Source organism: Pleurodeles waltl, chromosome 7 (genome assembly GCF_031143425.1).
Source record: "Pleurodeles waltl isolate 20211129_DDA chromosome 7, aPleWal1.hap1.20221129, whole genome shotgun sequence".
Lineage (NCBI taxonomy): Eukaryota > Metazoa > Chordata > Amphibia > Caudata > Salamandridae > Pleurodeles > Pleurodeles waltl.
In genome coordinates this window covers 1,449,705,794-1,449,723,692 of record NC_090446.1, presented here as the reverse complement: position 1 = coordinate 1,449,723,692, position 17,899 = coordinate 1,449,705,794, and the positions used below count along the sequence as shown (strand labels likewise).

Sequence of the window (17,899 nt, the reverse complement as noted above, 5' to 3'; positions counted from 1 at the left end):
CCGAGGGCCTCTCACACTATGAGATACAATGAGTGTATCTGAGGGCCTCTTACACTATGAGATACAGTGAGTGTATCTGAGGGCCTCTTACACTATGCGATACAGTGAGTGTATCTGAGTGCCTCTCACACTATGAGAGACAGTGAGTGTATCTGAGTGCCTCTTACACTATGAGATACAGTAAGCGTATGTGAATGCCTCTTGCACTGCAAGATACAGTGAGTGTATCTGGGGGCCTCACACTATGAGATACAGTAAGCGTATGTGAATGCCTTGTGCACTGCGAGATACAGTGAGTGTATCTGAGGGCCTCTTACACTATGGGATACAATGAGTGTATCTGAGGGCCTCTTACACTATGAGATACAGTGAGTGTATCTGAGGTCCTCTTACACTATGCGATACAGTGAGTGTATCTGAGTGCCTCTCACACTATGAGAGACAGTGAGTGTATCTGAGTGCCTCTTACACTATGAGATACAGTAAGCGTATGTGAATGCCTCTTGCACTGCAAGATACAGTGAGTGTATCTGAGGGCCTCTTACACTATGAGATACAGTAAGCGTATGTGAATGCTTTGTGCACTGCAAGATACAGTGAGTGTATCTGAGGACCTCTTACACTATGCAATACAGTGAGTGTATCTGAGTGCCTCTCACACTATGAGATACAGTAAGCGTATGTGAATGCCTCTTGCACTGCAAGATACAGTGAGTGTATCTGAGGGCCTCTTACACTATGCGTTACAGTGAGTGTATCTGAGTGCCTCTCAAACTATGAGATACAGTAAGCGTATGTGAATGCCTCTTGCACTGCAAGATACAGTGAGTGTATCTGATGGGCCTCTTTCACTATGAGATACAGTGAGTGTATCTGAGGGCCTCTTTCACTATGAGATACAGTGAGTGTATCTGAGTGCCTCTTGCACTGTGAGATACAGTGAGTTCATCTGAGGGCCTCTTCCACTATGCAATACAGTGAACGTGAGTGTCTTTTACACTACGAGGTACAGTGAGTGTATATGAGTGCCTCTTACACTATGAGAGACAGTAAGCATATGTGAATGCCTCTTGCACTGCAAGATAAAGTGAGTGTATCTGAGTGTCTCTCACACTATGAGATACAGTGAGTGTATCTGAGGGCCTCTTCCACTATGCGATACAGTGAGCGTGAGTGCCTCTTACACTACGAGGTACAGTGAGGCTATGTGAGTGTCCCTTCCTCTATGAGACACACTGAGGGTATGTGAGTTCTCCCTTACACTACGAGATACCCTGAGCATGTGTGAGTACTTTTTACTCTACAAGATAGAAAATACAGCGAGTGTATGTGAATCTCCCTTACAATACGAGTTACACTGAGCATATGAGTGCCTCTTACATGATGAGATGCAGTGAGAGTATGTGAGAGCCTCTTATACTATGAGAAACTCTGAGAATATGTGAGAGCCTCTTACACTGAGGGATACACTATACATATGTGAGTGCCTCACACAAGATACAGTGAGTGTATGTAAGTGCCTCTTACACCAGCAGTTACAGCGAGTATCCCCGTGCCTCATATGAGATACAGTGAATATATCTGAGTGGCTCTTAGAAAAAATACAGTGAGTATGTGCTAGTGCCTCTAACACTACAAGATAAATTGAGTATTTGTGAGTGCCTCTTACAGTACGAGACAGTCAATATATCTGAGTGCCTCTTACACTACGAGATACTGTGAGTATAATTTAGTGCCTCTTAGATTCTGAGATTCAGTGAGTATATCTGAAAGGTTCTTACACAATGAAATACAGTGGGTATATCTGAGTGCCTCTTACACTACAAGATACAGTGTGTATAGCTGAGTGCCTCTTAGACTATGAAACAGAATGAGTATATCTGAGTGCCTCTTACACAACGAGAATTAGTGAGTATATCTGACTGCCTCTTACACGAGACAAAGAGTATGTGTGAGTGCCTCTTACACTACGAGATACAGTTAGTACATCTAAGTGACTGTCACTCTACGACATATAGTGTGTCCAGCTGAGTGAATCACAAACTGACTAAGGCAGGAAGTATTTCAGTGTGTATTAGAAAGTGCCTCCAATCCTATAAGTATACATGTGTGCAGTACATTGTGTAAGCCACTTAGGATAAGTGTGAAGTATATCTGTGTATGTCTTACGCTATTTCATCTAGTAAATATAGTTGAGTGAATCCTAGAATGTTTGTATGAGCCAGTGTTAGTATTTCTGAGTGTACAGTAGGCTTTATAATTGAGCATGTAACTATATCTGAGTGTATCTTAAATTGCTTCTCACAGCCAGAGCGTACCTCCATTGTGCATTTGAGTCAATAAGTATTCCTGAGTGTACATTATGCTGTCTATTACAGTGCTTTCTATTACAGTGAATATGGATATCAGAGTGTACAGTATGCTGTCTATTACAGTGAGTAAGGATTTATGAGTGTACAATATGCTGTCTGTGTGCCATTTAGACTATTTAGCTGAACCATTAAGATAGTATGAAATGATTGCACATCTTAGTACAACCAAGAAAGTGTACAACTCTTGAACAATATGGCAGGTGAAGTATAGCCAAGAAAGTGTACAACTCTTGAATAATGTGACAGGTGAAGCAGCCCTACCCCTTTGCTAATGAACCCCATCTAGTTAGGTCTCACCTAGGTAGTGCACGCTCACTGTCTCTTCGAGACATGCTGTAATATGCAATATGAGCTTCAAGCACCGCCCATTTTTTCATTGGGTTCTTTCATTTTCTTTGGTAAATGCCTGCTTTTCGTTGGTTAAAATGCTTAGTAGTCCCTCCTTTTTTACGTGTGTAACCTCCCATGGAACTGCCCCTTTTACATGAGCTCTTACTCTTCATGTTATTTACGATGCTTTGTGAGCAGTATTTTTCTTTTGGGTGTCCTTTTGAGCCATGACAACAACGCACTTCCTTGAGCACAATAGACTTTTCTTCTTTTGTACCTTTAAGCTCTTCATTCTTTGTCCTTTGTTTGTCCTCCGGGATATCAGATTAGAAGCCATTAAGGAAGCTTGCTCTTGTGTTATTAAATATCATAAAAAAATCCCAGAGCCATGCGGTACTTTTGCAATCTTTTATTTGCTTGGGTACTTTCGTACATGCACAATGTGTGCTGCTTTCTTCCTGCCCCTGCTCCCACTCCAGTAGATTAGCTGCTTGCTTTTCTATACGCCTCTCTCCTTCAGAGTGGTTTTCGTTACTAGCACATGGGTGCCTTTATGTGGGGCTATCAGACTTGGCTCCCCACCTCTGCCACAGCCCTACTTGTCCATTCCACAGACGCACACCAGGCCAGGGAGCCGAGCCCCTTCCGCCTTCAGTAAGTGTTTCCCAGCAGTGCCTTCGGCCCTCTATACTTACCACACAGCCCAGTTCTCCTTACTGGTGCCTAAAGCACCCACATCATTCAACTCTTTGTGACTCCTGTCATTTTACACTGACTTACGCACTGCAAAGGTGTGCGAGTCAGCAAATGCACAGACCGAGCCAGGGGCCCGGCCCAGATCTGAGAGCTTTAACACGACCCATAACATCAAAAGACTTTGCTTACAAATCACACAACAAACAAACCATACTGTGCAATTTAGAGTGGCATTGGGCCTCCTGCACATGGAGGCTAGGGTTCTGCCAGTTTTCTGTGACAAGGGGCTTTGTAAGCGAGAGTGAGAATTTTGACGTACGGGCACCTCACCTTCTGAGGTGAGGGGTGATGCTGGTTCACCTGGGAAGGTCCAAGACTAGTCTCCCTGCTGTGTTCTGGATCGTTTGGAGGCAGTCAAGGACCTGGGCGGAGAGTCCATTGTATAGGACATTTCTGAAGTACAGTCTGCTGACGATGAGGGCTTGAGTTACCGTTTTTCTGGTTTCAATGGGATCCATCTGAAAATCTTCCGCAGCATGCAGAGGATGGGGAAACAGGAGGAGGCCATTGCGTTTATCTGTCACTTGAAGGTGAGATTGCTGTTGATGATGATAACGAGGTTCTGGGCATGGTCAGTCGGAGGTTGCCCAAGTGTGGGAGGCCTCAAGGTGTTGTCCCATCGGGAGGGACAACTCTCCCTTCTTAAAGGTACACACTGTCTACTTTTCCCAGGTTTCAGTCTATAGACTTTTCTGCCTATTTTGCAATCTTTTTTCCCTTCCTTATGTCCCCATCTCTTCCCATTTCTTTTTTTTTACTATTTCACAACTTACTGAATGTGACCTGTAAATGTTCAAACCCTCGCCACAATTCTAACTGTTTTAAGTTCAGCAAATTTTGCTAAACAGTACCAACTATCAGTTTGGATTTAATTAGGCATCCGGTGGCTCAAGGGGGTTACATATTTCTTTGAGTGGCTGGATACAGTTTCAAAGTTATCGGGCCTACTCAGCCTTTTATCCTTCCTAAATCGAAAATAAATGAATGTCATTGAGTTGATAATAGTAACCATTCATTCTTCAGCCACTAGAGAAGCCTTACGGGGTCAAGGTGCACTTTACAAACACTGAAATTACGTTTACATAGGGAATACTGCCCTAACGAGGCACTGAAATTTGTTATGTTTATCTATGCATGCAGATTTAAAGGTAACAGACATACAACCTGTTGAGCGATGGGATTGTGACTGGGCGGACGGCTGCCTTTCACTGAGTATGAAATCGTCTTTGTCATTCACAGATGACAAGTCTGTGGTTATATTAAGTTAACGCCCACAGACCGTTTCCGGAAGTTGGACTGGTTGAATCACCTCAGCCCATGCTCCCAGGCTGCATCACCTGTGTGCTGTTCTTTGTTCTTATTGAGCACTTTGAGTTATGCCCCAGTCATAAACTCATAAACCTTTCCCTGCAGGGGCTCTTACTAAACATTTATTAGGTCCCAAAGGTGAGACTTACTGGCTATGCTAATGCTTGTTTCATTAGTGTAACAAAGGCCCCACATCCCACGCAGTACGGGGGCCCTGAACTATAGGGTTGCCCTCAGCACCTGACCGGGGTGAGTCAGGTCGGGGCCCAATCCATGTTCTTTGCAGTGGGGCCCCCTCCAGGTTCAATACACAACTGGCTTGTTAGGGTGAGCACAGAAGCGCACAAGTGCTGCTTTTTCCACATGTCGGTATGTACCTGGGCTTTTAACCACGCCCATCACTATCACTCATTTGTGGGCTTGCCTTTCAAAAATCCTTTCTTTTAGTTGGTAACTGCTTTACGTTTGTCCCTCCTTAGAGCGGTCTTGTTACCATCTTGGCCATCGACCCTGTTACATGGATAATTGCACGTTTGCCGATAACTTTGACTGCGAGCGAACTTCTTTTTCCTTTTGCCTCTCTTTGCACTCACGGCGGCGCTTTAAATAGGCTCGCTTATGTCAAATGTTTTACTTTTTAGGGTTGAGCCTGCGTTGCATGCACTCGTGCATGCGTTTCGCAGCGAGACTCTTTTGTATTTAGAAAAAGGGCTCGGAGCCCTGTCAACTTCACGTCAGTGTTTTTTATTTGTTGCCGGGCTTCCCTAATAAAATCTGCTTACTTTCATTAGTCGAAGGCACGCATATGTCATGCCTTTTCCGGTGGCTAGCCCTCCTTGAGCGCAGCGACCAAGTGCAGAAAACATGCGAGGCTCGCTGTTTTCCATCGGGCTCGTGGAATTTTTTTCCTCTAATTTACGAGCCTGATCTCGCTTTGCAGAAGTCGAGCGCTTTACATACTTAATTTCACTTTTTCGGGTTATGTACATAAATGCACTTTTGCCCGATAGGTGGAAAAGTCGGGTTAAGAGTTTACAACGCGATCAGCTCTAACACGAGCAAACGCGAGACCCCCGAGTCCAGTTAGTAATTTACAACTCTAATAGCTCTAACTCGAGAGAATGCGAGACCCCCTGCAGTTCAAATGCTTGTTGTAAACTGCTCCAAATCATGTTCTCATCTCGTCACAAATGGTCCTGCTCCTGTAAGTCCGTGTGGGCGATACACTGCTGAGCTCAAAGGGGGCGGGGGAGCCCCAAGCAGAAAGCTCTTCATTTCTGCATCTAAGGCCATGTTTGTGCCTTAACATCCAGTTTTGATTGTATTCATCATTCCCCAAAGACTCAGTTACAGCTTGTGCCACTGCTCAGTCTGTTTTCAAGAACATCAGGAGTTTGCCAATTACCCCGCAATGGATCAGCTCTTTTTACTTCCGTGGTTTTCAACCTTGTTATTTCTGCTTTCTGTTCCACTGTTCACAATAAAATGGATATTTGCAATTTAGCCATAAATTCTGTGTATGGGTGAGACAGGCTTCTGCATCCGGTGGTTGTTGGGCAGACTGCTATGTTTCCATTCTCACATTTTCTGTAAGCCTGTCATATCCTCACTCTATAGTGGAGTAGGTTATATTACAGTGTATGGATGTAATATTGACAATGGGCATGCACCCAAGACTTAATCGCCTGAGCCGCAAATTGCTTCATGTAACAGCATCACTTACCCAACTCAGCGGTAGAAATGCTAAACCAACCCAAGAGGATTCAAATCCGTGACCCTCAGACTACTCACAGATGTCTGCAATATTATAGCAACACACTGAGATGTTTTACTTTCATATACGATATTTTGGAGTATTAATGCAGCTTTCCCAGATGTACCATACATATACTTGGAAATAAACAAAAAAAGGTCAGACACATTTTCATAGATGCAGTAGGAGGGCACAGGTGTGTGCTAAAAAATGGAAAGAAATTCCGAATGAGAGAATGGGTCTGCTTACAACAGAACATTCCCACATCCCAACAGCTGACCTGCTACTGACCACAGTGCACCTTGAAATATACTTCATTGCACTGTGCATGCAGCACAGTGAAGCGCTTTTATCATATTTTGAACAGAATGACTCAGGGGCCAGGACGTCTCGGAGAGTTGAGATACACAGGAGGCTGAGACAGATCCCAAGTTGAATGCACTGAGGAGGCGGCCAGGGCAACCTGGAGAAAGAGCAGCCCCTGGAAATCTCAGACTCCAACACTGCTCCCCTTAAACTAGAATAAAACCGGCTCCTGTGCATAAAAACCCTGAACTGAGACACAGATGAATTCCTAACATCACAAGCAGTTGTAAACTATATTAGACTCCTTTGAATTCCAGCTGCCCTATTGGAAAACAGCTTTGAGAACATTGTAGTGTTAACAGTGATTGTGTTCTCCAATTGAAACACACATTTAAAGGGTCGATAAAGGCGTAATGTAAAAGATAACTATCGCATGAGTTCCGAACATGGAGTACTTACCTTTTAAAGAACACCGTATCTAACATTCCATGCACATAACACACACAGTCAAAGCACACAAAGCCAGACAGCACACCAACAAATACATCTCAACACAAACAACACATTATACCAACACAACAAAACCTCTTGAACACACAGATTTCCATTACACAACACATACCAAACCACTTTCAGACAAAAACACTGCACACAACTTCACATACTGCCTAAACAATACACATAGCCCAAGAAGAACACACACACACATACAGACACACAAATAATATCAGCCAGGAACAACTCCATACTAGAAAAATGCATGACATGGTTGTAACCAGGAAACCAACTACGTGTTCAAGTAATTATTAACATCAACATTTTTGCAAAAAACAAAGGCCATAGGCCAGTCCATTTTTTAACTAGTCCACTGATGTGTGCCCCAAACTTGAATCCTGACTGCCATGTAACCTCCACAGGTAGGAGCATCTATGGAGCATGCAGGCACCTTAGGGGTTATCTTGTGGAGGGGGGTCAGAGGAGGGGTTGGGTTTACGGCTTAGAGGAGGGCCTTTGGGATCTGGCTTGGAAGGTGGGGGTTGGGCTTGACCTTAGGTTTTGGGGAGGGTTGGCTTTTAGGTGTAGGGGTTTGACTTGGCAAAGGGAGGGGCATGGGAACTTGCAGGGGAGGCAAGGGAGGTCTTGAGGGTGGAAGGGACGGACTTGGGAAGGGACACAGACCGTTTAGGGATATCAGGGGTGGGAGAGAAGTACGGAAAAGGGAAAACTCTGAAATGAAAGCTTTTTTAGACACACAGGGACGGTCATGGCAAAAAGGTTTGGGTGTGGAGGGAGAGGGAGTGGTTGTCTGAGGTGTTGGTGTGGATGTCTTGGATGCATGTTTGTGTGAGTTAGGTTTGTTGGTGGTGGGTGTTTGTTGGGTGGGTGAGTGAGGGTGTTTATGTGACTTTTGAGGACAGGGGGTGGAGGTGCTCGGGGATGCTGTGGTGGGTGGTGAGTGTCTGTTGGAACGGTGACTGCAGGTATGGTGGATGTGCTGCACGTAGGAGTGTCTGTGTTTGTGGTATCTGCAGGTGTGGTGACTAGTGTGGATGTCTGAAGGTCTGCTGTGGTGCTGTCTGTGGGTAGGATAGGTGTCGTAGCTGGACCAGTGAATATTAGTGTTGTGTCTGCTGATGTGTCAGGTGTGCTGTCAGTGATGCTGGGGGTGGTGGGGGTGTCAGTGCTGGTTGTGACTGTTGCTGTGCGTGCAAGTGTATGTTGCTTGTGTACATGCCGGTGGTGTGTCTTGTGGTGCTAATGTTTGTCTGAGCTACTCTTGGATGTTGAGGTGGATTAATGCTTGTCTGTCTGTGTGCTTTAGCTGGGTCGGGAAGAGGGGTTTGGCATTGGGAAGAGGAAGAGAAAGGTGGAGGGGGCACAGGAGAGAAAGGATGACTGGCTGCCCTCAGCGTGGAGGCCAAAGCCTGAATGGATCTCTGTAGGTCAGCCAGTGCACTGTGAATGCCCTCCAGGAATGCACTAGTCTGTTGGACTTGAGTTGCCAGTCCCTGGATGGCAGTCACGATGGTCGACTGAGCCACAGAGATGGACCTCTGGAGATCAACAGCATCCTCACTGAGGGCAGCAGGGATGACAGGGACTGGGGCAGAGGTGCCTGCGGCAAAGGAGACGCCCACCATCTTGGGTGAGCGGGCACAGACAACTGGGAGGGGTGGTACAGGGAAGACTGTGGTAGTAAGGGGGCTGGTGGCCTGAGATGGTGCCTGGGTAGTCCCAGATGGGCCTGCCACCGCCAGGAAGTGTCCACTGGAGGAGGATTCTGAAGATGACGAACTCAATCTTGTCTTTCCCATGGCATTTCCTCGCCCTCTGGGCCACTGGGTCATTCGGTGTCTGTGGTATTAGTACTCCGGGTCCTGTGGCCAGCAGCTTCCCCACTCGGCTGTGCCTCGTCTCTTTCACCTGCCAATGCTGGTGCAGGGAAACAGAGAGGGAGAGAAGGTCATCAGTTTCTTAATATACACATACATTATTTCATATAAAACAGTAAAATCTCATCTAAGTCTTAGAAAGCCCCAAGCAGGAACCATTTAGAGCCTACATCATGTCACAACTACATACTCCCAACAATCCTATATTACAACAGACTCACCGTCATCATAAGACAACCATCTGACCACTACATCACCATCCCATCAATTCAGCTGGAACACAAACTATTCATGCACAAGCTGAATTGGCAACATAAAAAGCCTCTCCCTCTACAGATCATCACTGTGTATCAACAAATCATCCTTAGCAAATGCAGTTAACTGATATCACAATATCATGTCTGCCCCTAATGCACACTTGCCCAGTCCATCACCAGTACTCATGTTCCATGAACTTAAACGGATCTCACTTCAACTACAAAACATCATGTTGCTTTGCAACCACATACCTAACATGTGACTCTGTCCATAACTTTCACAATGTCAAATACCGCAGATGAAATCACTACATATGGCATACCCAAAAAGTGAGGCTCATAAAATTACATGGCATGTTAAGAAAACATCCATCAAAAGTCTTTTAAAACCTTTTAGATAGAGTTTCTGGACTCACTTATCTTACTCATTGACACATAGACAACAAAGTCATGTCCAGCAATAGGGGCCTACTTAGCACACAGGATAAACCCACAGACAACCACAGGGAGCATCCTAACACATCCAATAAAATGGACTCCAATAATGTGCATTAAAGCCACATACTATTACACTGTTCATGCTGAGTAGAAACCTCAACATGACTACATTAAAAACCTACATCACTAACATCTGTCCAGACTCGTGTAACCTAAAATCTTAAGACTGAAGTAACACTGACATAACCCACTTCTAATGTAGCCATGATGGACACATACATCTAGAGTCCAGCAAATTGACTGATAACATTTCCCATTCCACCAACATGTTTATATCAAATGGAACACCAGCTACACTATTAAGTCAGGCTGAAATGAGATGATCCATTGCATAATCTGTTTTAACAGCCTCAGATTAGCAAAGGTAAGTATGCCAAAGTAGAGGCCTCAACATAACAAAAGGCAAGAAGTACCAAGCAACACACGATGTAGGCAAAAAACAGCATATGTTGCACCCATGTAGGTATGGCACTGCCCTATGTAGCATGGACATAATACATGGTCCAAGGGCTCAGCAGGCTAGCAACTGTCCATAAAAGGAACAGCACACCTGGAACCAAACACAGATTGCAGTACTCTTGCAGTCACAGCACCTGACATGATTTAGAACTGCAGTACCCTTGCTGTTACTGTGCCAGCCTTTGTAAATGGCAGGACTCCTGCTATTCCAGTACTGGGACTATACCCGGACTGCAGTACCCCATGATGTTTCATAACTGAGGTTCCAGTACTGGAAACAAACATTTATTGAAGTACTCTTGTGATCACAGCACTGGACATGATTTAGCACTGTAGGACCCTTGCTGTTACTGTGCAGGCCTTTGTAAACTGCAGGACTCCTGTTGGTTTAATCTTGGATTTACATGGACCGTAGTTCTCCTGCTGCTTCAGCAGTGGAACTAAATATAGATTGCGGTACCCTTGCAGTACCAGTGCTCTCTGCGTGGAGTGCATTGCAGTGCATTATCTTTTCTAGATTTTTTACTGAAATGTACAGTATTTTTGAGATTGCAGTGGTGGAACCGCACATTATCAGTAGTACAGGCGTCAGTTGTCCACTTCCAGATCCAAACCTAGACAGCATCCCTCTTACTCTGACTCCTTGCAGCACTGGTACCAACATAGGACAGTGGAACACCTGCTGGCTAGTACTAGTACCACAACTGCCTTGTGGCACGCTTCCTAATATAGCATCTAACCAAAACATAATGTGAAGTTTTCTTCTTTTCAGTGCTAGAACGTGAGCCGAACAACAGTGCTATTAGTACTCGAAGACCTCGGCCTCACCTCTCTGCATGAATGAATGATGGATGAACTGAGTACATCTAATGCTCCTTCATGTAAAACTCCTTCTCATCCCTGCAGCACTCCTACTTGCAGTGGACTCAGACCAGCTTTGGAGATGTAACCGAGTCATCACGGAGCACATCCTCTGGAAGTATCACGGAGCACATCCACAGGAAGGCCCAGTAAAATTGCATATTGATCTATCTGATTGCATTGCTCCTAGACTTCAACCCTGCTTTAGCACGACAAGGAGCTCAACTCAGCTTACAGACGTTTTAAGGCATGGGCAAAGTGGGCTTTGGCCCAGGGCCCTAGCTTTTCAGGGGGGGGCATTGATAGGGCCAGCTTTGTTCTGCTGAGAGTCGTGCCCTGACGATCAATTTCTCTCTCAAACAGGGCCTCTTCCCTCAATGACTAAAAATGGGTCAAATTACTCTGCTCTTAAAAAAACAACCTCTCAATCCAGAGAACCTGAACAACTACTGCCCCGTCTCCACATTCCCATTTTTAGGTAAACCCATCAACGTAGCATCTCAACTAGCCTTACATATTCAAACAAACAACCTTCTAGGCACTCTCCAATCAGGTTTCTGCCATGTACAGAAACTGCAATTCTGCAGATTGTCAATGACTCCATTAGAATCCTCGACTCCAGCAACTCCTGCCTCCTGGTTCTCCTGGATTTATTTGACGCATTCAACACTGTCAACCATTATGACCTCCTTTGCATTCCTGAACTACAGATGGAATGAGGAGGCACTGTCGTCAACTGGTTCTTCTCTTTGGTATCCAAACGTTCCCAAATTGTGAAAATGGGCAACTCATTCTCAAGACCAGTCACCATTCACCGAGGTATCTCCCAAGGTTCAATTCTCTCCCCAACCCTCTTCAACCTCTACCTAGAACCACCTTATGTGATTCTCAGAAACTGTAGGGTTCTTTTCCATCTCTACACTAGCGATACCCAAATATACTTGAAAATCTGAACCCCGGAGGACCTTGCATTGCTTTCAAATACGCTTTTAAAGATCTGAAACTGGATGCCCATCCACCATTTTGAACTTAACCCATCTAATACAGACTAATAGCCATGGTCAACAGTGCACAACACCAAAGTAGGCAGCTTTGGGGCATTAGACAATTGATTCTGGTTCAAGACCTCAAAACAGTGGTACAGTCTCTCGTTTTCTCTAGGCTGGAATATAGAATTGCCCTTCTCTCAGGCATTCCCAAAGACCACCTAGGTCCACTGTGAGGAAAACTACATGCTGCAGCACCCTTCGTCTTAGTTCTCAAGAAATGTGCCCACATTTCCCCTGCCCTGCTAACCCTCCAATGGCTCCCCATTGAAGCGCAGCCCCAATTCAATGCAATACACACAGTGCGCTGCACTCCTCCTCACCCTCCTATCTAAACAAGAAACTGAATATCTGCGGAGAAAATAGGGGTTCCAGAAATGCCCAATCCTTGCTCATGGAACAACCCCACCTTCAGGCGAGAATGATCCAAATCCAGTCTTTCTATGGTAGAGCCACCAGAATTTGGAACTCTCTGTCTCCCCCACTCCGTCTAACCACCTGCCTGGCAACCTTCAAAAAGGACTTCAACCTCCTCCTATTTGACAGATATCTTGGTTAACTCGACCAGACTTCTTTACTTTCTCCAAAGTATCCTGATCTGCATTCGTTTAACTGTTCATGCCCAGCACCCTATTGTCGTATCAGTCTCTTGGGGTAAATCCTGTATACATACACTGGTGTAAATGTCTAAGTTTAACTACTATTAAAGTAACCCACTGTAACCCTATCCTGTGTATCATAAAGCACTCTGATGCCTTCAGGCTATGTCTGCGCTTTATAAAATTGCAAAAATAAATACATAAATAAAAATCTTGAATAATACTTCAACAATATGCCCTGATCACCTTGAATAATACTTAAATAGATCATTTTAAATACTTTTTTCTTTTCATGCATTTTTAATGTGGGTAATGTGTGAGAGTCTATTAGAGACATTTTGCAAAGAATTGTTGTGTTTGTTTTATGCAACATTCACAAAAAAGTTTCTTTTAGATCAAAAGAGGATCTCACTTTCGAGAAATGGGATGGTGTCACAGAGATCATTTGCAGTAATATTAGTAACCTACGGCTCTGTTACAATATTAAAACGCATTACACTATCCTCAAATATTTCATGTAAAAACATTTGGAATTTGGAGGAGTGTACCTGTGCAGTGTCAGTGACCTGGCCGAAGAGGGCATGGGTGAGCTGAAACTGGATCATAAGTTCAAAGCTTTTTCAAACAGGGGTCCCTAAATAGGTTTGGCCCAGCGCCCCGCAAATTCTTAAGATGTCCCTGGCCTCAGCTACCAAAAACTGCCATCACTCATTGATAACTACTCTCTCTGTGACAGCAAACACCGAAGCTCCTTAGAAGCAGGAGAACGCTTTAGCATGTTGTAGTCACATATGGAGGGTCAACGCATGCAGCATGTGCAAATCTTTGTTGAGGAGTCCAAACAACACCCCCTTATCGACAGGGGTGTCAGGAAGGGGGTTCTACACATGGGACTCTATTTTCAGTGTGGATAAAAAAAAAATGAAGGCGCAATTGCGTGCATGGTTGGCATTACCGGAAGGCAGGCACAGTTGGTGCACTCTTGCAAATATTCCTAATTCTTGCTGTTTGCACATCTGTACAAAGGTGAGGGCGTACTCCTTTAAGACCAGTTCTGCAAATATGTTTGGGACCCCACCAGTCTGACTTTTATGAAATTCAGAGGAATTACAAAAGTACTCCTGGTAGCCTGCGATTGCTGAAGATTCCTTTGAGTACACATTTGCTTTATCATGTGCACCAACATCTATCTATACATAAGGGCATTTGAATCAAACAAATACATTGAACTTTTCCTGTGGAGAAAAGGCCTCCCCTGAACCTCATCCGTTTTGAGGATCTTTCTTCCCTAGTACCATCTCAGATTTGCATGTGCTCTCACTTTTGTCTGGATTAGGTATAATACTATTTTCAAGATGAGTTGTGGACCCCCCTCCCCAATAAATATATTTCCTTATGAGTAGATGAGTGCAGGTGTTTTTAGTCAAGTATGGTGAGGTGTCTGTCGGATTTCACCCTGTGACCTTTGCATGCACACACTAACAAAAACACACACTCTCTCTCATCCCTGCTGTTAAAGCTCTAAAAATTACTATTTTGCAAACTACTGTTTCGCTCAGGGCGAACAATTGTATTTTGCAAGTTTGCGTCATCTTTGCGTCAAAAAACGGCACAAATGCGGTGCTAAAAAAGTATAAATGTGGGCCTTAGAACTCTTACCAATCCACATTCCTCTCCCTTTTCACGGCTCCTTAAACCCCAATCATGCATCCTGCTTGTCCTATTATGCAGTGGCGTAGCGTGGGGGGTGCAGGGGGGGCCGGCCGCACCGGGCGCAACATCTTGGAAGAGACTCGAGTGCTAAAATCCACGGGTTAGGGGGCGCAAATTACTTGCCTTGCGCCGGATTAGGGGGCGCAAATTACTTGCCTTGCCCCTGGTGCTGACAACCCACGCTACGCCACTGCTATTATGTATTTTAACATTAATATTTCAGCGTGATTGTCGAGAAATCTGAAGCTCCCGTCCCCCAATCTACTGACCAAACTATGCACCCGGTGGTCATACTATCCATCCTTCCCATCGTGTTTGTCCACTTTTTCTTTGTGTCCAGGAAACGCCTTGTGTGGCTCAGTGTCCTGCCGGCAGAAGGAGACATGTAAGCGCATCGGTGACCAGCCAGTGTGTGTCCCCCAGTCAGAAGCAGTGTGCTGGGGGTGGGGAGACCCACACTTACACACATTCGACGGCCGCAACTACGACTTCCAAGGCACCTGCACCTACACCATCGCCAAGACCTGTGGTGCGGACAACACCCTGCCAGTCTTCAACATTAAGGCGAAGAACGAGAACCGAGGCAGTACCAAAGTATCCTACGTCACCTTTGTGACAATCGAAGTCTACGAATACACCATCTCCCTGGTCAGATTTGAAAAAGGTCAAGTCCGGGTAAGGAAAATGTATCTGATTTCTTTATTTGTTCAGGAGTCTTATAAAGCGCTCAACATTAACATTCAATTATTTCAGTGCACTAGAGATGTTCACCTTGAAAGGTTTGTGCCAGCCAGAGAAGTTAGAGTCCAGTGAGGGGGTTGCAGCTGAAAACACACTTGTGCACTTTGGAGTCTGAAGTTTGCCTGTAGTTTACATCTGATGACCTAATCTAGGGGAATGTATCCTTTGACCTGCAGGTACAAGCTACAGCAGTGACATCACAGGAGAGGGAGTGCGGAATAAGAAAGCAAGCTGGGGCCACTGGTGTTCATGGGCAAAACCAAGTGATCGGGCTGCCTTTGGGGCGCATAAACAGTGGCCCTGGGAGGAGTTAGAAAACTCAATCCACTTCAATGGCTGGGGGTGGGGCAGGCCGATGAGGCAAGAAGGGAGTGGGTAGCAACAATTTGTTGGTCATCACAGAGGGCCAGGTTGTAGCAGAGGTGCAGGGGACTGCTCTCCTGGCAGTAATGCCTGTTTAAGACTGCATTTGATTTCACTATGAAAAAACGTCATGGAGCTCAGCATGACAGAATGCTCCCTATGTCGACATTAGAGGCCCAAGAGCAGGCAGTAACCAGCTGTGGACAACAATTGCACTAAAGGACTATGAGGTAAGCATGCAGTTGAGCTTCTGCCTGTATCAGGGGTATTGTCACCCACCCACCCCCGCTTTAACAGCTACCATGGGGTGGGTTCCTTGATGGGCATCCTCTGACTGAAGCTCGGCAGACCATGGCTCATAATCAACTTAGGAGGGTGAGTGAGAGGAAGGATGAGTGGATGGCTGGATGGGTGGATGCATGGATGAAATGGTGGATGGATAGATGCATTGATGAATGAGTGAAAGGTTGGATGTAAGAACGAAAGAGTGAAAGGCAAGGAGGGTGTATGAATGAAAGGGAGGGTGGATGGATTGATGGGTGGAATGAAAGGATGGGCTGGTGGATGATGAGAGGAAGGAAGGATGAATGAGTGGAAGAGTAAATGGATGTATGAGTGGATGGATTAAGTGAAAGTATAGCTGGATGAGCAAAAGGATGGATGAATGGAAGGATGTATGTAAGGCTGGTTGTGTAAAACATTGGATGGATGAGGGTAGACGGATGTCTGGCTGAAAGCATGGATAAATGGATGAGTGAAAGGGTGAGTTGAATGAATAAATGGATATATGGATGAGTGAGTGAAAGGATAAGTGGCTGAGTTAAAGGGTAAATGGAGGGATGTACGAATGGATGGATGAAGGGTGGATGGATGGGTGTATGTATGGATGGCTGAGTGAAAGGTGGATACATGGATGAGCCAAAGGGAGGATGATGGAAGGATGGAGTGAAATGATGGATAGATGGAGTGAAAAGAAAGATGGATGAGCAAAAGGATGGATGATGGATGGATGGTTGAATGGAAGGATGCATGGATGAAAGAGGGAATAGATAAGTGAAAGGGTGGATGATTGAGTGGATCAATTGATTTGATGGATAGGTCTCCCTAGACCAGTGGCGGTTCCACAGCTACATTGCACTCGCTTTGTTTTGTGGTCAATTTTTATTTTATCAAGAGTAAATAATTATTCAGGCTTGATATAATAAAAATTAAACACAGACCTAGTTCGGGTCCAGCAGCAAACTGAGACAGCTAGTGAAATTGTTTGTTTGTTGACACAGGTGCATGAAGGTGCCTGCACCATTTCAGCACTGTGAGCATGTCTGTGTGACTATGTGTGTTAGTTAAAGTGAGAGAGAGTCAGTGAAGCAATGAGTCAGAGTGAGTGAGAAGGAGTGAGAGTAAGGACCAGTATGTTTAGGAGTGAATGTAAGTGAGTGAGGAAGAATTAGAGTGAGTGTAACTACATGTTACTGTGTGTGAGACTGAGTCACAGTAAGACTGAGTAATTCAGAATAAGTGAAAATGAGTGGGACTGAGTGACACAGATTGGGCCAGAGTAGAATGAGTGAGACTCTGTGTATTAGTGAGACCAAGTGAGACTGAGTTACTGAGACTGAGACAGTAAACGTAGTGCAAGGAAGTGTGAGAGAACCCTTCAAGATAAAGCTCTTTGGAATCTGAGCCAATGATTACACCCCACTACTTTTAAAGGTCACCAGCCGCCACTGACTACCTATTCAGTCATCTATTTATTAATTATTCAGTGAGATGCAGGTGCTTTTATAAAATATATGTCCAAGTTACATTGGGTAAGGGGATTATCTGAGGGTGTACAGAGGTGCACTAAAAGTACCAAGGCTGGAATACAATGGACCCTTATGGCGTAACAGGCATGTTTCTTCACTCTCCCACCCCTGTTTTGGCTTAGGATCTAACAGATAATTACTCCACATAATATATCATTGACAAGCTCTTGTATGGCATCTTTCATATTAGCACTGCAACATTTGCAATAAAATTATTCATAGGAAAACAGTGCATGGTAAGGGCGCAAGTTATAGTTACCTTAGGGAACAAGTTATAGTTACTTGAAGGAACTCTAACTATAACTGCTGAACTTCAATGGTTTTGTACGAGTAAAT

General features: G+C 44.8%; 1 protein-coding gene across 1 annotated transcript in view; it reads left to right on the top strand.

The window, feature by feature from the left end:
- The window catches only part of LOC138247073 (IgGFc-binding protein-like), a 136,948-nt gene that overhangs the window by 44,574 nt on the left and 74,475 nt on the right, over positions 1–17,899 (top strand). Inside the window, exon 4 of the mRNA XM_069201818.1 lies at positions 14,992–15,326. Within this exon, the coding sequence (XP_069057919.1) occupies positions 14,992–15,326 (335 nt within the window). The remainder of the gene's footprint in view (positions 1–14,991; positions 15,327–17,899) is intronic.